This window comes from Platichthys flesus, chromosome 6, assembly GCF_949316205.1.
Source record: "Platichthys flesus chromosome 6, fPlaFle2.1, whole genome shotgun sequence".
In the NCBI taxonomy this organism is placed as follows: domain Eukaryota; kingdom Metazoa; phylum Chordata; class Actinopteri; order Pleuronectiformes; family Pleuronectidae; genus Platichthys; species Platichthys flesus.
In genome coordinates, this window is record NC_084950.1 from 9273265 (window position 1) to 9297436 (window position 24172).

The window sequence follows — 24172 nt, forward strand, 5'->3', positions numbered from 1 at the left end:
CAAATACAGCCACTAAGTGTGCATACCAAAAGCACACATGAGTAGGAAAATAGAAAGAAGAAGGTTGGGATGAAAAGAAAGAATGGTTAAGAAAGAGAAAATGAGAAAAAAATCATTAAGCAGACATGGGGAGATGTAAGAAAGCATCCAGTCAGAGAGGCAGCTTCCCTCTCTTTTTTCCTCTCTCCAGCAGTGGCTACAGAACAAGCTCTTACCGTCTGTTGTAGGTCTGGGATACCAATGCGGATGACCACAGTATTGCCTGTGGGTTCCTCCATGGGTGCTCTTGCACTGTGGCTCTGCTGTGCACCGGGACAGAAAGCCGGAACACCGTCAGGAACAGGAACGCCGCTGTCCTCTTCCCGGGAGCTGCTGCTGTCAGTGCTGGCCCCCCGGCTGCCGTTTGCTGTGTGTGTGTGAGGGTGTGTGTGTGAGTATGTGTGCTGCTGCTGCTGCTGGTCCTGCCGTGGAGGGCTGGGTGGCTCATGTTTGCCGGCTGCCGGACGCAGAGGCATGCTCTGTGTTAGGGGCTCAATCTATGTCTCTCTCTCTCTCTCCACACACACACACACACCAATGACTCTCGCTCACACTACACGCACACTAAGCTTGCAGCGTGCATCATTTGCCTGCGAGAAACAAGAGGGAGGGAGAGAGAGAGGCAGAGAAGGAGGGTGGCAGAGAGGGAATGGGCAAAGAGGAGGTGGTAAAAACACAAAGAGAATATAAGTACAAATGAAACTGGAAATAAAACAGATTCTGAGATAAAGCAAGACAATTGATAGAATAGAGTCAAATGATGTAACTCTAATCTGTGATTTGCACAATAGATAATCATGAGGCAATTTGCAGAAATGAGCCACAGTCCAGGCTATGCAGGGGAAGCTGGTTGGTATTTGTCCAGATCGTTGTTTGGTTGGGTTTGGCCTTCCTGCTTCACTTTACCAGGCAATGATTTGATCAGGGATGCCCCCCAGAGATGGATAAACAGTGACAGACACAGAACAAACTGAAAGGTTTTTTGAGAGTTCTTTCTATTAAATGTTTTATTTATGTTTCATCATACAGGCCTTGTACACTGGGACTAAACAGAAAACGTCATCCAAAATCAATTATATGGTTTATGACTGTCATGCATTAGTGGAAAATCACAATGTACATTTAATGATTAACTGTCCTCCAGTAGAAGTTTGAGCTACTTGTACCTCAAGTACCTCGAGTATTTAAATATTATGCTATTTCATACTTCTGTTCCACCACCAGGGTGTAGTTAAGTAGTAGTTAAAACTAGGGCTGTGAAATGATTAAAATGTTTAATCAAATTAATCACAGGTTTCTATGGATTAATCATGATTAATCACATTACTGATTTTCTCGGTATATTTTTGTGAAAACAAAAAGATTTATGACAAAAGACTGAAAAACATTTAACATGTTTTCTTTTTATATTCATCAATAAACAAAACAACGGTGCTAGAACTCAGCAGTTCTTTATCAGTTCTCTTTGCTATTCCATATGGAACATTAATATAATCTTCATCCTAAACAGAATTCTGGCTTCTTAGCCATTGTGTGGTTGAATAAAACTTTTTTTTTTTTTTTTTTTTTTTAAATCAAAAATAATTTGGGCTTCTTAGCCATTCTTTTTATAGGATGGTTGAATTTTTTTATATTTTTTGTCAAACAACCATTAACCACACCATGACACAATCTAATGCCTCTAAAGGCCCTCTTAGCTAGTCGTTCTTTAGCCAGTTGGTGAGGCAAACTAACTTGTTCAAATTCTCTGACAGTAAAGCTTACCGCTTCTTTTGCACAATGTGTCCTGCGAATGAGTCTGGTTTGGCGCATTCCACTTGAACTCCCCTCACTGACCAACGCATGCTTCACGTTGCGGTGGAAACGATAACATCTTCCCGCAGAGTGTGCATATCACCTTGGTTTTATTGAATGTTCGATCTTTGTTTTTTTGGAACACGATCTTTCCATCCAGAAGGTCCTCAGGTTCATCAGAATTATCCATGTTGTTTGTTTGAATAGCAGCTGCCGTCTGACTGCATTAGAGCGGCGACTAGTGCAGAGGCTGCGGAATTGGAAGTTCCTTCTGCGCATGCGTTAAATGCGTAAAAAAAACGAATTAATCCTGTAATTTAATCATAACGGGTTAACGCGTTATTTTTCACAGCTCTAGTTAAAACCCTCTGAAATTCTACTTTAATACTCTGCTTAAATCATCCAATATCTCACTAAAAATCTAACATTAAAGAAAAAAGGTGTAATATATAGATTGGGTGAACAGGTCAAGTTAAATAAAACAACACATTCAATTGACTAGCCACATTTTGGGGCATGTAAAGCTACCGAGTAGGCGGGGTATGAGAATTGGGATTAAGTAGAGTAAAGGGTGCAAACAATTCCTGATATACAAAAATTCTCTTTGAGGGTGAACAACTTGCAGGTGTATAGAGAAACTCCCTAGTTTACTCAGCTGTGGGAGGCTGACTGGATGGAGCTTCCACTAAGCCAGAGGATCCACCTCATTGTCTGTGTGGGGTGGGGGACAGCAACTAGCTGTTCAGCTTCTACAGCTTGCTCCAGGTGGACAGAAGATGAGGAAGTGACTGGGGTTGTCTTGAAGAAACTGCCAGTGATGTATTTTGCCTTCTTCAGAGTGGCACTGGGTGAATGCGTGCTCTGGGCCTCTGGGTCAGTGGGGCCTCTGTCCTAGAACAGATATAAGAATACAGCCTTGAAAAAAATTCCTTCTTCATTTTGCACTGCATAATATGTTAAATGTCATGTTCCAATCAAGATCATGCGATATCTGATTAGTGTATGTGAAATATTTTATCACCAGCCCTCATGTCAAATAAACACTATGATACAATTACCTTCCATGCTGTTGCTTCCATTTCTGACATCACCCTGATCATTATGTCTGCGACCTTTTCACTGCTGATACAGCTGCCTTGAATTCATGTCTTGCCAGTTAAGGACCAAAAGCCTGGATTTTCTGTCTGAGGGGAAAATGTCAGATATTGCCCAGTGCTGCTCCAGGACTCTTTCGATCATCTTTTGCCTGGAATCTCACCTAGTGGGTCATTCTGTGATGAGCGAGTGCTCTGGGAGGTTGTGCTCCTGCTGTGCTTCTTTCTGTGCCACTTTCTATTGCCAGCTGTGGAAGAAATGTCCCGTCAACTTTTTGCAAAGCCCAGTAGCTCAAGCAATGCAGCCATAATCTTTAGTGGGGAGAAGACACAATTATGAATTAAATCATATAAAAAACATCAACTGCAATATATAACTTAGTTTTATAACTTCAATAATTGAAGACTAATAATACCGATACTACAACATTTGAGCAAGACTACAACACCCTACCATTTAGTAGTCTAGCTTGTGTGTGCATGAGCTTAAAATCAATAGGTTATATAACAACATGCTATACAATACAAAGCCTCTGCTGTTCATTTTTCATCCATCTCACTTTGCTCTTTAAGCTACCCTACACCATCACTTCAATAAAATGTGTCCTTCCATGTGTGTATTGTCCACTCTAGCCTCTCCTCTCCCTTCAACCGTTGTCCCCTCCCACACAAAATGGTTATATTATATTTTGTTTTACTCTAACGAATACACGACAATATCAACAAATAATCATACATTTTCAATTTGCAAAAAACTAAGACTAAATGATACAGTATCGTTAGAGTGACAAGCAGATCGGTTAATTCCCCCAGCCATGTACACACTTACCGATGGCCAGATGTAGCCTGAAGCCTGACACAGTTGTTGAGTTCGTTGGCCTTCACAATGTTGGTGCCGTTGTCCGTGGTGATATTCACTTGCCGGTCATCATGTAAATCCCTGCTGGCTAACACCTCACGTAATCCAAGCGCTATATTTTCACTGATGCATTTATGGGAAATGTCTGGATAACACAGCTTATAAAGTTTTCATTTAGTTATACTCAGTGTTGTGCCAGTTCACACCTAAAATTAACTAGTTCATTCAGTTCATGCAGATGAAGATGAACAAGTTCACGTTAGTTTGTTCCATTGTTTATTGGGATGATTCAGATAAAAACCTTATGATTATGTGTTTAGTCATTAATTTATGGTGTTGGATCATGTCTGCGCGTCGCACAGTCCTGGGTCACGTCTTGTGTTGTACTGAGAACAAAATGTTGAGTCATTTTTAGTGCTGTCAGTTTAACGCGTTATTAACGGCGTTAACGCAAACCCATTTTAACAGCGTTAATTTTTTTATCGCGAGATTAACGCAGAGCTGCCAACTCTCACTCTTTCGCCGTATGACACACGCTTTTGCATGTTGCTGGTTGACTAAGTCACAACAAAACATCATCGTATCAGGCCGTCATGAAGGACAAGGAACGGGTGAGTGTGTGTGTCTGTGTGGTTCCAGATAGCGCACTGTAGCCCCGCCCCCTGCACCCGCGCACTCGCTCAGAGAGACACAGTGAGATCAGAGCTCAGTGACTCACTGCTTCTTAACTATGGAAACAGTGAAAACACAGAGTTTCTCTGGTCTCAGCTGATCAGAGATCAGCGCTGAAGCTTCTCGATCAGTGCAGAAGCTGCAGTTGGTTTCTATCGAGCTTCAGTATCTGTGTTCGTCTCCAGTCTGACCTGCTCTCGCTTTTTGTTTTAATATTTCGCCAACTAAAATATAAATTTTTAAGCTATTAGGCTACAGCTATATGTTTTTATTTATTTAACAAACAGGGACTTCTTATTTCATACATTTCCCACAAATATTGGGAGGACTCAAATAGCCCTACACAGTTCGGTGTTTAATTTATTTCAAAGTAGGCCGACACTTGCCTGTGTATTTTGTCTGTTTGTTATTTTGTTGCTTGTCTGTTTGAGAGGCCTGACTGCTATGTTCACAGCAAACTTGAAAAAAAGAAAATATTAAGCCATGGTTTAACTGCACTATAGGCTGAGTCCTTGTTTACCTGAAATGTGCACTTTATAATTTTATTTTGTAGCGCCCTGTTTGGCAATGATGTTTTTCAATAAAATAAAACATTTCCATGAAGCAAGCCAATCCACTTGTCCATGTTGAAAAAAAATTATGGGGACAAAATAAATGAAGGGACATTTAGAATAGATACAAATTTGCGATTAATCGCGATTAGTTTTGAGTTAACTATGACATAAATGCGATTAATCGCGATTAAATATTTTAATCTATTGACAGCACTAGTCATTTTTCATGATGTTTAATGCAGTCTCATAAACTCTGGAGCGAATCAAACAAACCGTAAGTTACTTCATGGACTGATAACTTGTGATGAGTGTTTATTAGATCAAGTGAGAGCAGATTGCCTCTGTTCTTTCTTTGTAGCGCTTTGGGGTTTTTCCATTAGGAGTTGCAAAACTATTGGACTGTTTTGCTGCTACTTGACTTAACGTGAGTAGGTTTGCCTTGCTTACAGAAGATTTCTTACACTGTTCGCTGATCTCTGAGCTTGTCTTGTAGGTGGCTATGGAGATTAGTTGTGTTTCCTCTGGTGGTTACCACAAGTGTTCGTTAGGACTTGCATGGTACCTGTGTTTGTAACAGGTCATCTTTATTGTATCCGATACAGTTCCAAATTAAAGACATGTTGTTCTTTTAGCCAAAACTTCTTCTAGTGGCACATGTTGATGCCACAGGGTTCTCACCATACAAGCCAGAGAGGAACCATTCACTTTTCAGTGTACTTTATTCCTTCAGAACACACGGGGCAAACTCAAATTCAAAACTAAACTGAAAATCTTTTGCTTTTCAGTTAAGCTCTCAACACTCTCTCGTGTGTCTCTCCCCCCATGTGTCTGTGTCTCCATATCTCCTTCTGGCCGCTTAGCTGCTGCCTTCTGAATCGAGGGAGAGTTGATTGGCCAACTAGTCTCAGTTGTGCCAATCACCTCTCCCTGGTAGAAATGGAGCTTCTCTATGAGACCGTTCAAGCAGTATTTTGCTATATATATTTTGTGCGTAAAAGTACAGTTAGAGGAAACCCTGCAAAACGTGTGGCTTATTCAATATTCAATACTTTTAATACGATTAAACATTTAAGAAGACATCACCACTGACTGACTGTTGACAGCGCAATGAATGAGAAAGTATTTCTCCCTGCAGCATTTTAACAGTTTCTCAGTACAGATTTAGTCGTGAACCGTTCCATCTCCAGATAGCACATGCAGGACTTTTCACTTTTTTGCTGTGGTAGTAAATAAATGATCTGAACGCTGCACAGTCCACCATTTGAGCAAGAGAAGTTCTCATGCAAGGAAGATTTGCCACAAAACATTTGTGGCAGGACTGTAAATTATTAACTATGAGCGTAGAGTCAATGATATGCTCCATTGTGTTCTTAGTGTCCTCACTGTTTATGTTCACAACAACAGTGTTTTCTTATACAGGGAAGATAAGGATGCAAGGGAAAATACAAATGGTGATATCTCTGAGGCTGATGTTACACAGAAAATGTTGAGCTGAATCATGCTGATGCATGCACACAAAAATGTTGCAGGATATACAAACTAAATCAGACAATGTCAACTTTTTGATATTGCAGTAATACCATCTTATAATGACATCATTCTGTCAGCATTTGATGATGGCGATAAGGCTGTATATTTTATTGGTGGCAAGAGTTTATATTTTACTATACCATATGACATCCCTTATCATTTGAAATATGATGACGATCAATTTTCTGATCAATAAGCCTTCGTTCATCTCTCTAGTGCTGCTATTTGCAGAGATATATGGAATACCTTGACCTTTAACCAACCTGCTCCAAAGGTTTAGCATCTGGAGATACCCTCCCCAAGAAATATTCCAACCAGGTTTGGTGAAATCCAACATGCATTCTTAAAGGGATAGATGAAAATTCATCGTGGTTGAAGTGCTTGAGTCCACAAAACAATTAAACAAAAAATAGTTATTCTAGCTATTCTCAAGGTGAGATAGAGAAAAAGGGGTAGAGATTCTGAAAGCGGTCTTCTTGTTAATTGTCAGTGTGTCGCTGGATTTCCTGTGATGAGACTTTTAGCCAAAATATCACCTCATTATATCAGAAAGGCCTCTGATTCCTGCAGAGATCAATGAGCAAAGAGTTTAAAAACTAATTATTCTACTTTATATAACAATCATTTGGAAAGACTTAACTGGCAAGCGAGTCTCAAAACAGATACCAAACAGCTAACTTTGATGGCAAGTGTTTGATTTCAGCTGAGGTAAACAAACTCTGTGGAAATGTATTCGGCTGACAAAATTAACCTCTTTGCATGGTTAAAACATATTTCAAAATGAAAACCACAGGCTAAATGTGCTTTTCACCCAGCAGAAGTTAGACTGTGTGTATTTTCCCTGCACTACAGAGACTTGCATGTAAGCACCATGCCACTGCTGGACACTACACGATGTAATCCCATTAGGACTGGAGAAAGAGTATGGCAGACAGCCCTAATACATTAGAGGATTTAGCAGATCACTGTACCTGGAAGTGGATGCAGCTTGCCAGGTCTAGAGAGCAAGGAAATTTGATAACTATAACCCAAAACCCTGTAGTGTAGCTCAATATTCACAGTTTATGAAGTGAGTTTTGCTCTTGCAGTATTTGCCACATGGGTCTCCATTAGGGGGTGTAACGGTACATGCTTCCGAACCGAGAATTTCCTTTTAAGGGCCTTTCGGTTCAGTATATAAACAAAATTAATCCTGCACGTGGACTCGCTGCATTCTTTCGGTACACATGCAGAATTTATGTGTGCATGTGGGTGTACTTTCAAAGTGGATTACCGACAATTACAACAAATGCATCATACATCGATAAACTGTGTGTGCTACAGCACTTGAAAAGTTCTACTTACAGGGAAATGGTTATCTGTCTGGACAAATGGAGAGAAGAAAAAGGGAACAAAGCTTTGGGGCTGATTGCAGAACACTTTACTTTTAATTTTCACCTACATATTTCACAGGCTTTTACACCTTACTGTGATAGATGTTAAATTATTCATACAGAGGGCACATTTACAAATAAAAGTGGTGTTCTAAGATATTCGAAAACTGTAAAAATTAACATTTGATTTGATCCCTTACACACACACACATTTAACATTGCCTGTTAAATGTGTTTGTGATATATCTTAGAAAGCTAATTTAAAAACCACAATGTACACAAATATGATTAAGGGGTTCTCAGTCTTTAAGCCCATATACATCTATAAGGCGTGCAGTACAAGCAGCAATTTTTTAAGTTTCTGCCAACTTTGTTTTCCAAAGTATACTTGCCCATCTAATGAGGATGTCCTCTGTCTGTACAATCAATGCTGTTCTTGATGTGTTTTATCTTCAATTATTTTGCTGATATTTATTAACACTGAAGACAAAAGCACCACCTCTACTTGGCAGAACTTCACCTCACAGCTGAGTGTGCACAACATTTATATAGACCACGTGAGGGCGGGACTGATACAGAGAGATAGAGCAGTTTCACTATTAATGGGCTCGCTTAGTTTTGAAGTTGAGCCAGAGGTCGTAAGTTATGCGCGGATTTTCTATCACAACTGCATCAGTTTTTGAACTGAAAATGAGTACGATTAATTATCCAGCTTGACAATGAGGAGTAGTATCCTCCAGCCCTGGGATTGGCTTACCCAGGGCTGGAGGATAATTTACCATCTCACTCTTTAATCGTATAGTGACAACGTTTACTTGCACATCTAATAATCGGTGTAGAGTGACGTCTTATATCTCTTTAGGGACTTGGCTGGTAACAGAGCATTCAAACATCTGGCATCTATGAGTACCTACACTTTAACACTGCAGTCCAGATTCTTTCTAGCTACCATGTCTTGGGAACATTAAGAGAGTGGACTAGAATTATAAGGAGGCTTGCTCCAATGCATCAGCTAACAGCTACTGCCTCTTCTCTCCTAAACTCAGATCTCTTTCACCCCACCCCCTCTCACCCCATCTCTTGCGCTCCAGCCCAGTGAAAACAAAGTGAATAATTCATGACCATAGCAGTACGTGCATGGATCCAGTGCAATGTATGTATGTATCTGAAACATTCACTGGGCTTCATAAGTCCTTGGCGTAGAGCTATACTGTACATGAACACCTTCACAAGCACAACTGAAACCCACTGCAAGCCCACAGCCAGCTTTACCCGCCCCCCCCCAAGATATATGCACTAGAAAGAAAGAGGTAGGTGCTGAGGTAAGAAGAGGAAGATAAAGGTGAGCAGGCTGACTGCATGAAGCAGAGAGGGTGACAGACGATGTGGCCGAGACAGTAAGCAGGTCAAGCAAAAAGTAGAGAGAAAGGGAGCGAAGAAGAAAAGGGGAGGGAGGTGGTGAAAACCGAAAAAGAGGGTGGTAGGGCTGGCGACAGGGTGGGAGAGAGGGAGGGAGGGAGAGCACTACGCACAGTCAGCTTTGACAAACCATCCACATAGCCTGGAGTAAATGTGATAACTGTTCACAGACCCTATCAGAGTATGCTTCACGCTCCTCTACACCTGGTAAAGCAAATGTCATGGCCACTCACAAACCAGAGTCACCTGGGGCCACATTTATTCACACACACACATTTAATCTCTCCGTCCCTTACAACATTTTATTCATTCCGTCTTCCATTCTCTTGCAACCTCCCTCTCTCATAGTGAATTGGAATGAGGGTACTTTATTGGTAAGGTTGAGAAGCATCAAACAAAAAGGGAGACTGTGGTTTAAGATGCGTGCTTTGTTTCTTTGCAATTAGGTTTGAGGTACCCTTCACATTTGAACCACATTTCTTAGTACTCTACTCTCTCTGTATGACCAAAAAATGTCAGACCAGGGTTTTTCCTGCATCTAGAATTACGAGCCGAACACCTCCATAAAATGTTGTGCTACTTTCTGACAAAATTCTAGTACAATGGAAACAGCTTAGTGATCTTGTCTGTCCTGGACCGAATTCATCACTATAAGCAGTTGATTACTTTAAAAGAATTCTTCAACTTTTGTATGATAGTCCCAGAACTCTCTCTCTCTGTAGGGAGAGCCAGAGGAGATGGCAAGATAGTGCAGCCGTGCATGGCCACAGTCTTCACTCAATGCTCAACTTGTCAAAAGTGTAAAACCCTAATAGCAGGAACTTGTGAGAGGAGGAATTTCAAGCCACAACATCGTCCATTTCATCTAACGGGCAGTGTGAATTCACATTGCTGATGCTTTAACGTCATCATCTTTCACAGATTAGTCACTCTTTGTAAACATAAACAGGACCTGACCCATCCAGAGCACAGGGCCACATGCAAAATCCCCATATGGAAATTTAGCCATGCGCTAAAAGCTTTTGGAATCAATACTTTACAGTAGCTGCACCATTTCCCAGAGCCACAGTCTCTATCCAGTTTGGATGGTGCATGGGCTGATGCAGCAAGCAGATGTGCCCCACTCCTCCTCCTCTCTCACACAAACAAAACAGACATACATGAAAACTACAGTGATATTCCTTGGCTCACAGCAGCGTTATGTTAAGCCCTTTATGCGTTATAATATCAATATTTGTCTCGATTTGGCTGCAAGGGTAGAAATCCTGCTTTGCAAGGTCCTTTTCTGAGGATTTTCAATCCATCACTGCTGCAGACTGAACTGGAAATGTGACAAAGTGACGAAGTGAAACATGTTTTATGTCATGGAAAACCTATTGCATCCCTTTTTTTTCAAATACTGCAAAGGGTACATTTAAGGACACGGCTATTTCTACAATCGGTCAGAAAATATTTTGCAGATTTGAGTCTGGGAATTGCATCACTACAGCTGAGAGGATATATTTAATACTAGCTTGTATAAAAAATCTCTTTTGGAGACACCAACACCTGCATACATTCAGGAAATCCCCCAAAAGAAGTACAGTATGTTGTTTTCCTCGACATACATGATCACTTCTGACAAATAAAAATCAGATTGTAGCTGACAAAGAAGACGGGTTTGTGTAAAGTCATTTGTTCCAGTATCCATTCCTCCACTGCATCCTCAATGATTTTCCTCCCATCTTTGCAGTTATTGCATCCTCTTGTTCTCAGAAAATCTTGCACTGTCTGTCTCTCATTTTATAAATTCTCTCTCTACGACCACAGAAACTTGTGGATGTATTGGGATCTGTTGATCTCTGTGTTTCCAGGGTTGCTGCTGGAGTGTCGGTTTGGCTCTTTGATGCTGCCTGCCTTTTAATAATCAATGGGGCTCCCCAGAGAGAACTTCATAAAACCTGTCAGCCAATTAGAACGCATTTCATACTATGCAGTGCCTTATCTGTTCACACACCACCACAGTTCTAATAAGGCAGGTTGGGGACCTCGGGAGGTCAAGGATGACACTGTGCCAGGCTCAAATTAATGCTATCAATATATGAGAGACTGGGGAATCAGGTTTTGTAACTATTAGACTAACAAACTGCATTCCCAGATAGTTGGGTTTTCCCATTTGAATGAAAAGATGAACATGGGGAACATCCAAATATTGTAACTCCAGCCTTGGCTGTTGCTGATGTAGAGATATACAAATAAATTAAATGCTTGTGGTTTTAGCCTTAATACATGATCATATATTTGTACATGTTAATTCAATTATTTGAGCAATTATTTACTCATATAAATTATGGGATTGGAAGAACAAGATATTTTAAACTGTTTTGAGTGAGTATTATATTGCATTAGTAAAGAGACATCCTGTTCCCCATTTCCAAATCAAAGCCATAGAAATATTTTATTTCATTATAATGTTTAGGTGGTATTCTTACCTCTCATAGTCTGAAGACTTAGTTAAAATATTGTTTGATATACATGTTCCATCATCATCATCATACAAGGAAAAAAATGATTGTTAATTAATATCTATCACCGGATGCAAAACTGAGGACAAGGAACTACATAAACATGCTGTGAACATAATTAACACAAAGGTGATTAACTGTATAACACTGTGCCTCCAATTGATATAGCGGCATTTTACCAGTGGGAGTAAATTTGTGCATCCCAAGGACATCTGAATATGGATTAAGGCTTAAAATTTGCATCACTAGTTCCCTCTAATTTATCAGTACATGGAGAGACTGAATATAAAACTGACTGAAGGTAAGCCACTCTTTATAAGATCAACCCATTAGATCATTCTCAACCAGAGATATAAGCCATGACTTAGCAATCTATATACTCCTGAGCTATTATGACTATTGATTTACATCTGTCAGAGACACACTATCTGGGTCACGATCCAGTCAAGTGGCAGCTTGACACATCAGACTAGAGCTCTGATATGGGAAATCATGCTTCGAAAAATCACTAAAAAGATCTTAAAGTCAGGCAACCTTATAGCTGAATAGTTGGGGCACATTATACATGAATGTCAGGTAGGGCTGCTCGATTATTCTCAAGCTCGTTCCCGCCTGGCTGTTCAGACCAGTCAGACCGGAACCGCATTTCTCCGCGCCGGTCATCAGTCATAGAGTGTTAGGGTTGCCATCATTAAGGGTTTGAATAATTAAAAAAATAAACCATAGACTTCAGAATAAGGGCACATATTAATAATCGTTTAAATAATCGTGATTTTGATATTGTCCAAAATAATTGTGATTATGATTTTTTCCATAATCGAGCAGCCCTAATGCCAGGTGAAAACCACTGCTGATAACATGCATGCAAAATGCCCATGGTTCAAATTTAACCTCTGGGGATGTGGACAAACACATGAAAAAACAACATACATGAACAATCAAAACTCAGCGACGACACTTGCTGTGGGATTCTCAAGTAGTTAAAGTAGTAGTCCGTTCTTGCAACATCCCCTATTTTCACTGTTCCTCTCTGTCATCTTCACTGATATAAAAACTGATAAAGGTTGGGAGCAAACAGTGTTTCAGCTCAACCCGTCCCCAACATTGTGAGTAATGGGAAAAGAGAAAATGGTAGAGCAGAACAGCTACACGTAACTAAAGGGCATATCCTCTTCAGCAAAGGCTGCTTGCTGCAAAAAGTTTTAGCCTTGTGTCCGCAATTCATGAACCACTTTTCATAACATCTGTGAATAATACCACAATTGTCAATATGTCCCTCCTCTCAGGAGTGTTCCCAAAGCCCTGAAAACTGCAATCATCAAGCCCCTTTTAAAAAAGGACACTCTAGGCACATTAGTAATGCACAATTACAGGCCAATATCAAATCTCCCTTTTTTGGGTAAAATAATTTTAAAAGCTCTGTTCCAACAGCTGAAAACCCTTATTCACAAAACAACAGTTTTGATCTCCTTCCAGTCAAGTTTTAGACCAGAGTCTTACTGGATCTCAGTACTGCACAGTGGATCTCAGTATATTAGTAGACAGACTGGAAGATGGGTATGTCTGGCACAGCATTACACTAGTTTGAATCTTACTTACAGGAAGGGATTATTTTGTATCTATAGGTAATAACGCATGTGAGGGAACAAAAATAACATGTGGAATCCCTCAAGGCTCAATTTGTAAGCCTCTTGTGTTGAACATCTACATACCTCCACTCGCTCAGAAATGAAAATAATGCAGACGACACACAAATTTACATAACCAACAAACGCATTGACTAAGTGCGTTGAACAAAGTCAGATTATTCAAAAGTTTAACAAAGATAAAAACTGAGTTTATTGTTTTTGGAGATAGGGAAGAACGATTAGGTCAGTGCTCAGCTTTCTGTAAAGTGAAAACCACAAACCAAGCCAGAAATCTAGGTGTAGTCATAGAATTAGACGTTTACTTCAACAGACCCAATAACACAATTACAAAATCATCTTATTACCACCCTAAGAAAATATTGAGGATCAAAGACTTATGTCTCATGAGATTTAGAATTGAGTAACTGCTAAATTAATTTATCATATTCTGACTTGACTATCGTAATGGTGTGTTCACAGGTCTCGATCAATCAGAAAGGCGCAGCTAATTCAAAATGCTGTTGTTCGAGTTGTCAATAACATCAAGAAAATGGATCATATCAATCTCGTTCTAAGATCTTTACACCAGCTCCCTGTCTGTCTGCCAAAGTCAAAAGTCTTTTGTGGCACTGAATGGTTTTGGGCCAAAATATATTTATCATCTCCTGCAACGTTATCAATCCTGAAGACTTTCCTGTTTGCCACGGAATTTAGTATTTAATTCTTAAGAGTGTTTATTAATGTTTTTTGGATTTTCTTATGTTGCTTTTAAAAATGTTCATGATGCCTTTTGCCTTGATGTTGAATTGTGCTATCTGAATACACTTGTCTTGTCTTGATGAAATAAGGTATTTTACAAAACAAGCATTAGATGGCCTTTCTGTGTAGAGTTGGTGCCATCCTAAGAAACATTCAAAAGGGTTCCCACGCTTGCCTTGAAAAAAAATTCCATGCTACCTCCTGATTTTCCAGGTACAATATTAAGTGATGATCTATCACAAACACAACCCCCTAGGACACCTGACTACTTACTTGATTTAAAAGATGTGCCAGTCAAGTCTACATTGTAAATGCTTAGAGATTATGTCTTATTGATATATCAATGCATGAAATAATGCATCAAGCTGTATATGAACCATCATTTATTGAACGGAAACTTTGAGACACATGAGCACTGGGATTGATATATGTTCTCTCTTCCACTCCTCTCCTATCTCATCCTGTCCTCTTCTCTCCACACCTCCCCTCTCGTGTCCGCTCCTGTCTTCTCTTCCTACTCTTCTCAACTCCTCTCCACTCTTCTCCCTTTTCCTCTGCCGTCCTCTACTCTCGTATCCTCTCTTCTTCTCCTCTTTCATCTTCCCTCTTCTCTTCCTCATCCTGAATCTGCAGCGTGACATTGTCACTCACTCCTGTAATGCATCACACATTTGAGATTATGAGTCTTACGTAGCCGGGGTAGTATGCCTACTCTTACTCTGTAAAAGCTTTTGTAAATCAAACTAATGAACCTAAATGGGAAAACATAAGGCTGGTTCCCCTTTGGTTCCTCAGTACAGCAACCTCACCAGTAAGCTAAGCTTAACAGTATAGATGTATAGAATCAGTTTGGTCATGATCAATGATTTTTCAAAAATGTCTCACCCAAAATGTTCCTATTAAGTAGTATCATTTTTTTAAAGAAACAAACGAAAAATCACAAAATAGCTAAAAGTAGATGTAAGAATGAATGTTACAAAATTGATCAAGACTAGACTGGTCATGTCAACTAGTATCGAAGTAATGTCACAGCCTAATGTGAAAATGTATTGGTAGTTAGCTAGCAATGCAAGCTGGCCAACACTAGCTCGGTAGTTAGCAAGCTGAATGTTGGCTAGCAAGATTGCACTGCATGTTCTTGCTAACCATCATTGATGAATCCAAATTCAAAACAAACTCCCCTAAACGTGGTGAATAACACGGTTTTAGGAAAAGTAAATGAGTGAAATACATATGGGGATCAAACATAGTTCTAGTATTTTAAAAGCAAGGTAAAAATTACCTCAACAATTCTAGTGTAAGCTTCTAGCTAGCAGGTTGCAGCTAGCTAGCTAGCAAGATTGCACTGCTTACCAGCTAACGTGGATAAACCCAGGTTTACCTCACAGTTAAAACACAGCTACTTACATTTGAGGATAAACTTGCATATGAAGTTTCACTGTAGATGTCAAGGCTCCCGTGTTGGCTGGTAAAAGCATGTATTTGACCCTTCTATTGAGATCACGATTAATGTTTCTCGGTTATTGTTCTCGAAGTCCACCAATCCAAAACTATACTTTTAAAGTCCATATCACCAAGTTGCCTGATCAAATTCCAACATCCAATAAACCAGATAGGATGCCAAGAGGATGTTCTACAACATGGGATCATCCATTTCTATCTACAGTAAAAGCGGTTAACATGTAAAGGGTTTTTATAAACTCATCCTAATTCTGTGCTCAATAGTTTCATTTTATTACTATTTTACACATCATCCAATACAATTTTCCAGGACAACTGTTTCAATTTCCATGTAAGTGTTCACTTTTGTTCAGTTTCCATGACTTTTCCAAACCTGGAAAATGAAAAAATAAATTCCATGGTTTCCAGGTACCGTGGGAACCCTGGATTAGCGCGGTGCGGTGCTTTGGCGTCGCTTCCACGTTCTCTGTTCCTCTTTCAAAATGAATGCGCTGTCGATGTCTTCTAAAACAGACTCAATGGCAGCATCTACACATCTCAGCTGTCCAGCGGCAGGCATGTTTGTTGAAAACGAATTCAACCCAAGGGCACTCTGATGACGTGGTTGATTACGTTACCGTTGATCATCTGTCCATCATCTATAAAGCCCGCCCTGACAATCTGATTGGCCCGGTCGGGCATAACTTCTCCCCAACGGAGCGACTCCAGACCAAACTTCCCGACCTCAAATGTTGCGGGCAGGGCTAAGTTCGTCTGGCATCCAGGCTACGAAATAAGAACAGAGGATGATAAACTGAAATATTCTGATTAGCGCCCGAGGACCGAACGGTGGGAGGCCCCATTGAAATTTAAACATTTTTCTAGAAATGCTCAAAAAGTAAATTCAAGGTCTACGGATATTTTTGTATTCTGGAGTAATTTGAATTGGGCGCGGAAAAATGGCTCAACAGCGCCCCCTGGAAATAGCCTCTAGGTTTCCCTTTGACCAATCTTCACCAAAAGCGGAACACAGGTGTATCGCGACCAGTCAGAAATAAAAGTCTCAAAGGGCCTTATGAAAAACACCACGGGAGCCGGCCATTTTCCATATAGTGGCCATCCTGACCATTTTCACCATTTTTACTTTGACATACTTGTCCCAGGGCTTTCATCATATCAACTTCAAATTAAGATGAGTGTCATCCCAACAAGATGGAGATAAAAATTGATTTAAAGATCTATTTGTCGTCACACCGTGTGACAGTGGCGTGGCGTCAAAGTTTGATTAAAAGCCATCAAAACACGAGGTTCTGTATCTCGGACCCTCACGGCCCAATCAAGTCCAAACTAGACATGTAAGACAAGTGTCCCGGCCTGATGACATCTACACAGAAATTATGACATGAAAACAAAGCGCCCCCTGGTGAATACAGGAAGTGACATGGTTTATACTTTGATGAACTGCTCCTGGCTGCTTTACGATATACAGCTCAAAGGAGCTCAGTCAAGTCATTGGATCAAGGTCAGAATTGTGACATTTCCTCTAACTGTGTAAACATTGATGTGTGGCGAATGATGGTCCTTCGCCAAAGGAGACGATGTTATAACTCCACTCTGCATTGTCCTATCACTACCAAACTTCTGTCTCCTGATTAGAGTCCAAGCCTGAACAGCTCAATGTTTCAATATGGAGCCCCAAAGTAAACAACAGACTAAAGTAAACAACAGAGTAAAGTAAACAACAGGCTTTGATCTGTTTGTGATGACGACTCTGAGAGAACGAGCAGATCAAAGAGCAGCTGAGATTCACAGTGTCGTCTCCTGTTAGTCCGTTCTGGAAACTCAAGGTCAACGCATCAGGAGAAGTTTGAAGTCGTTTACAAATATCAATGTAACACTTCAGAGTGATATTCACACAATAAAAGATAGATAAAAGACATTCGCAGCAGCGGTGAACACTCTTCACATTAAGAGTCCGAGTGGAGGCGGGTTTCATCTGTCAAATAAATGAGGACATTTTAATGGAGTTTCCACTAAGACGCTCATCATCCAAATTTCAAGTTTATCATAAACCACCTGGCAGCGTTAAAAACTACACAAAACCCAGAACTCTTAAGTGCTACCTCTGTGTGTGTGTGTGTGTGTGTGTGTGTGTGAGACAGTGCCTCATTTTTTTTAATTAATCAGACCAAAAACATATTAGCTCATCGTATGTGTCCTCGGCATTAAACACACATAATCGAATTCTATGCAATTGTGCCTCACAATCCATTAACGTGCTCAGCCTCTGATTTCATCTCCTGGAGCTACATCCTCCATTTAATTTGTGAATGCTCACACCCGCAGCTTAAAACCACAGCGCTACCTACTGGCTACAGGAAGTGAAGCGTTTATCCGTTACCGACCGCAACAGAGTGGAAATTGCCTGGGCTCGGCCCCGTTAGTGCTACAACGAAGCCCTAGTTTGTGTAGGCGGCAAAAACTGCGATAGATGGTGTTCGATGGGCCACGCATTCACACTCTGCGTGTCAATATATTTGTCCAATCAGATGAAGCCCTGCTACTCTAGATGAAACATTAAAGAAATTCATATCATTGACGGGTTTTTCTGTCAATTAATTATTGTCGAAAGAATTGAGAAAACAGATTATTTGAAAAACAGAGCTATGATGGAGCCTCAAATCTCGCTCTGCCTCCTCCATCGTGGAAATTTAAAGGGCTCTCGTTTGTCCCGGGTCAGATTCATCATTTTGAAAAACGTGTGCATGTCTATCTATAGTTATGAGGCCAAATTTGTGTCCAATACCATAATTATGAGGACATTTTGTCTGTTCCTCATAAATACAAAGGACTGTTTGAAGGTTAAGAATTGGTTTTAAGGTTAGGGCTAGATTTAGGTTTAGGTTAAGACCCGAGCCGACCAGCTCTGTCCACAAAAACTAAAACCTGAGAGCCCGTCCTGTGTGGACTCTTGGTGTAGATGGCAATGTTGATAGTGGGGAGTAAAAATTCAATATACCAATATATTGGCAAATATATATATGAACATTAGAATAGATAGCTAAATATAAATAAGACTTTGTAAGTAACATTTTTGCATATTTAAGACTTTTCCAACCAGCAGTAATTGTGGATTCACAGTTTTATTTCATTGTCTTAAACAATGTGAGACAAAAGATTTATTTTACATTTTCACTGATTTCTCAGTTATTCATGGCTCTTGATGAGAATAATAAAACATTTAGGGGACTGGTGGAATCCATGATTATTAATCTAGATTTTTGCATTTTGTGATGAAATATGACTAGTGAAAGGAAACATGTAAAAATGGAATGTCCCGGCGCCTTCAACCCGCAGACGCCCTTTAGACTCCAACCCCCTGCCATTTATGCATGTCCTCCCCCCTTCTCTCTGTTCTGTTTTCACAATTAAGCCTATGTCCTATAAAAAAAAAAACAATAAAGGTTATAAAAAGACCCCAAAATACATGTAAAGTAAAAGGACTCACTAAGATCACAAACAGATTAAAGATACATTCAATGTTCTATATATTGAAGGCTCATGCCCTTGATCTAAAAGGTTCCATTGATAGGTCCTTCATAGCAAAATAAGACGAAAGGGATAAACTTCTACTTAATCAGAAATCTGTCCAGTATAATTATAACTTTCTATTTCAAGCTAGTAGATTAAAACCAGTCATGAACGGCTTTTTTCACCAAAACGTGGCGACTATTCAAGACCCAGCAACGATTCTGCAGAACTCCTATTGTATGTCTGGTCAGATAAGCTACCTCATAGACCTGCTGGCCAAGGAGAATGCAAACCTCAGAACAGAGTACAACTGGAGGATCCAACTGGGCCAAGAGTTTGAGGAGCTCAAACGAGAGCTGTTTCAACAAAAAAAGCTGAAGGAAAGGTCCATAAACCGAGAAAAGAAAACAGGACAAGAGCTGGAGCTGTTACAAAAGTACAGCAATCCAGAAGCACTCAGCGCCACAAAGATCGCCTCTCAGGTAAATAACACCATCAAGAGGAAGAACATGAAAGATCTTCAGAAAGATTACGAGGAGCTGAAGGTGGCATACATCATGAACCAGGAGAAGTTCAACACTGAGTTCCAGGAGGAGAAGACTAAAAATAACCATCTCCAAGAAGAGTTGGAGGATCTCAAAGCTTCTAATCACATTGCCTGCAAAAGTCACACAACAAACCTGGTGAAGTTCTACACCAAACTCCAGGAGGAGATGAAGAAGAAGAATATTCTTCAAGAAGAGCTTGATAAGCTCAAAACTTCTCATCACAAGGTCTGTCAAAGTCATACAACCAACCTGGAGAAGTTGAAAACCGAGCTCCAGGAGGAGAAGATGAAGAAGAACGATCTCATAGAAGAGCTGGAGAAGCTAGAAGCTTCTTTTCATGAGGTCTACAAACATCATACAACCAACCAGGAGAAGTTCAACAGTGAGCTCCAGGAGGAGAAGATGAAGAAGAACTATCTCCAAGAAGAGCTTGAGAAGCTCAAAGCTTCCTATCAGGAGGTCTGTCAAAGACATGCAAACAACGAGGAGAAGTTCAACAGTGAGCTCCAGGAGGAGAAGAAGAAGAAGAGCACTATCCAAGAACAGCTGGAGAGGCTCAAAGCTTCTTATCAAAAGGTCGGTCAAAGACATGCAAACAACGAGGAGAAGTTGAAAACCGAGCTCAAAGAGGAAAAGAAGAAGAACAACAATCTCCAAGAAGAGCTGGAGGCGCTCAAAACTTCTCATCACGAGGTCTGTCAAAGTCATGCAAACAACCAGGAGGTGTTCAACAGCGATCTCCAAGAGGAGAAGATGAAAAAGAACATTGTCCAAAAAGAGCTGGAGAACCTCAAAGCTTCTTATAACGAGGTCTGTCAAAGTCATACAACCAACCTGGAGAAGTTGAAAACCGAGCTCCAGGAGGAGAAGAAGAACTATAACGATTTCCAGGAAGAGCTGGAGAATCTTGAAGCTTCTTTTCACGAGATCTACGAAAGTCATACAACCAACCCGGAGGAGGTCAACAGTGAGCTCCAGGAGGAGAAGAGGATGAAAAGCTCTTTCCAAGAAGAGTTGGAGAATCTCGCCTCTTATTGTCACAAGGTAGGCAATAGTAATGCAATCAATCAGGAGAAGCTCAACACCGAGCTCCAGGGGGAGAAGATGAAGAACGATCTCCAAGAGGAGCTGGAGAAGCTCAAAGCTTCTCATCACGAGGTCTGCCTAAGTCATGCAACCAATCAGGAGAAGTTGAAAACCGAGCTCAAGGAGGAGAAGAAGAAAAATAACGATTTCCAGGAAGAGCTGGAGAAGCTCAAAGCTTCTCATCACAAGGTCTGCCAAAGTCATGCAACCAATCAGGAGAAGTTGAAAACCGAGCTCAAGGAGGAGAAGAAGAAAAATAACGATTTCCAGGAAGAGCTGGAGAAGCTTGAAGCTTCTTTTCACGAGGTTTACGAAATTCATACAACCAACCAGGAGGAGGTCAAGAGTGAGCTGCAGGAGGAGAAGAGGATGAAGAGCTCTCTCCAAGAAGAGCTGGAGAATCTCGCCGATTCTTGTCACGAGGTCTGCCATAGTTATGCAACCAATCAGGAGAAGCTCAACACCGAGCTCCAGGAGGAGAAGAAGAAGAACGATCTCCAAGAAGAGCTGGAGAAACTCAAAGCTTCTTATCACGAGGTCTGCCAAACTCATGCAACCAACATGAATGAGTTGAAAACCGAGCTCCAGGAGGAGATGAAGAAGAAGAACGATCTCCAAGAAGAGCTGGAGAAGTTCAGGGTTACTTGTGATGAGGTCTTCCAATGCTATAAACCTTCTGTTTTCCAGAACTGAGCTCACTCTCCAATGGTCTCCCTGATCCCTAACCCAAGGAGACGGGGCTGCATGAGAAGTCAGAGTCTGCAACATTGTGTGGTTGTGAAGGACGAAGAAGAAGTCAGTTGCGCCAACATCCTCCAGCAACTGAGCTGACTTTACCTTCTTCACCTTCTGTGAGGACTGTCAAGGTTAATGGAGGGATTTACAATTTGTTTTCAAATCATCATAAAAAAAAAATAATGTCCTCACAATGAAAGTATCGCACCAAATAAAACGATAAAAAAGAAAATGTCTTGCTCATGTTGATGTATTTAAGATAAGGTAAGATAAGATGTGCCTGAATTTATCCTCTGTAGAGGAAATTCACAAATGACACAGAAGCACAAGAAAGTGTCTTAGATACGTCCTGCTGCAGAGCCGGAGAACGGTTCCAGATGTTCACATGCAAGAGTCATGGAACCACAGTTTAGGCCGGTGCATGCACCACCAGTTTGGTTCTCTTGGTTTTCCAGGTATGCAAATGTCAGACTCTATATATATCACATTTTATTCTCTTCTATTATATGTTTGTGGGTATAGATTTTTTTACATTGATTACGTTTAAACATATCCCTACATAAAATACATGAATCACCTGTATGCCTGCACACATGCAAATACAAATATACAGACACTGATATCTATATCTACATAGATATAGATAGCGTTTTTAATTTTTATTTATACCAATTTTGTTTGTTTTTCAAGGAAACATAAACTTGAAGAATTTTTGTTGACCTTTGTTTGGGCACAGCCATGGAAATCTGAGTGGAGATATAGAGTGCTACTTAAAGCTGCTCACTATAACACCAGTATATTTATTTGTCTGTCATAGAGTGCTGGAATTAATATTCTGCCTTGATGATGATAGAATGAATACTAGATGTTCAGTTCACTTCTCTTAGTGGGTTTGGAACTCGTGCATGCATAGGTCTAAAATGGTGGAGAACAGGGGCTCTCCATCTCTGCAGGTCGATGTTAATAAAGAAAGTAGCAGCTCAAGTGGAAAATATAGTGAGACAAAAATATGAGTAAATATAGAAATATAAAGAAAAGTAGGGATAATTCTATATATTCACAAGGCTATTTAAAACATATAAAAAGGCAATATGGAGCTGGGATGAGAGTTGTGTTAATGTGCAATTTGTCCATTCTTTGGGCCTGAGGTGCGGGGGGGACAATCCTCTTAAAGGTGACATTAAAAACACCGGGCCCAAGACGTCTGCAGCACTGGGACGCTCCGTCTTGGGCACAGGGACGATGCGAGATGTCTTCCAGATCCTGGGCATCCTCAGCGAGAGGTTGTGTAGATGTATAAACACACCTGACAGATATAAACACACTTGACAGCTGCTCCACACACACCTTGTTGTCCGGACCTCTAGTCTTATTCATCCTGGTTTTGGTGAGCTGTCATCTCACCTGGCTGGTCTCGAGTTTCGGGGTAGTTTGGGGGTGGTGGGGGACAGACTGGGGGAGGTGACAGTAACTACGATGGCGGCTGTAAACTACAGATATTGTTTGTCCATCTTGTTTTTGAGTCATACCCCATGTGGACTGAAACGAGACAGGACTTGTATCTCCATATTATCTCTATCCTCAGATTTCTCACCATCCTTGCTGCTTGTGTTCCTTGTCTCCTAACTGCCCCAGATAGCAGATTCGACGCAAAAAGGGCCAGCACGGAAATCAAGACTCGCACTTTCTACACAAATTAACCGAAATAAGTAGCCTGCCATGTCAGACTCACAATTCTAGTCAGAATGTGAGTCTGAGACCGCTCCATTGGGCTGTGATTATGGGGCGTGTTTCAACTGACCAGGAAATAAAATTCCTCTTCGCTCAATTGGATAGACCTACAACCAATCAGAGCAACGTAGTATGTGACGTATGTTAAGCAACGCATTGTGAGTTATTTAATAACGCCGGGTTCACACCGGACGCTGAAGCGATGCCAAAGCGACGCTTCAGCGCAGCGCCAAGCCTTAAATTACAGCTGGCTCCCATCCACTCCCACGTGCAGAGATCGTTTCGGTGTCGAGTCTTTTTTTTGCGCTTGACGCGAGTGTATCGCACCAGGAAACACACTGAAAAACAATTTTAAACTATATATCGATGACATATTTTATATGATATAAATGATCAAATATGCATCCCATACTTTGAAGTCCCCTTCTGTTGTCCTGGAGTTTTAATTTGACCAATGACATTATTAAATGGCCCCCTCTGCCCATCCACTACAGCCACACAAGCAGTGATACAGATAAAGAGAGAGAGGGGGGGGGGGGGGGGGGTACGTATTCTCCACATAGGCTTGAGCTTGACATTAAATTAATAATTGAAGTGGAGAAGTACAGTGAGTTGTATGATCCTCGGAACATGTTGTATAAAGACAACACCAAGAAAGACAAATGTTGGGACGCTGCTGCTTAATGTTGGAGCAACAAGTAAGTATATGCTTTTAATCTACTGGATCAACGGGTGATATTATTAGCGCTGCCTGGTGGTTCAGCATCGCTTCAGTGTCCGGTGTGAACAGCCAAGCACCGGCGCGATAGGGTTGTATGATTTGAAAACTCAACATGTTAGCACCAGAGTGTTGCTTTAGCACTGAAATATCATACT

At 40.7% G+C, this 24172-nt stretch overlaps 1 protein-coding gene across 2 annotated transcripts in view; it reads right to left on the reverse strand.

Moving 5' to 3' along the window:
• Positions 1-24172, reverse strand: part of shank3a (SH3 and multiple ankyrin repeat domains 3a) — a 175690-nt gene that overhangs the window by 122331 nt on the left and 29187 nt on the right. The window contains exons 1-2 of one of the 2 annotated variants that reach the window (XM_062390465.1): positions 2892-6153; positions 216-2724 (exon numbers count right to left, since the gene is read on the reverse strand). In XM_062390465.1, coding sequence (XP_062246449.1) covers positions 216-515 — 300 coding nt within the window. In that variant the 5' untranslated portion in view covers positions 516-2724; positions 2892-6153. Of the gene's footprint in view, positions 1-215; positions 2725-2891; positions 6154-24172 lie in introns of those variants that run through there. The other variant, XM_062390464.1, reaches the window with a different exon arrangement.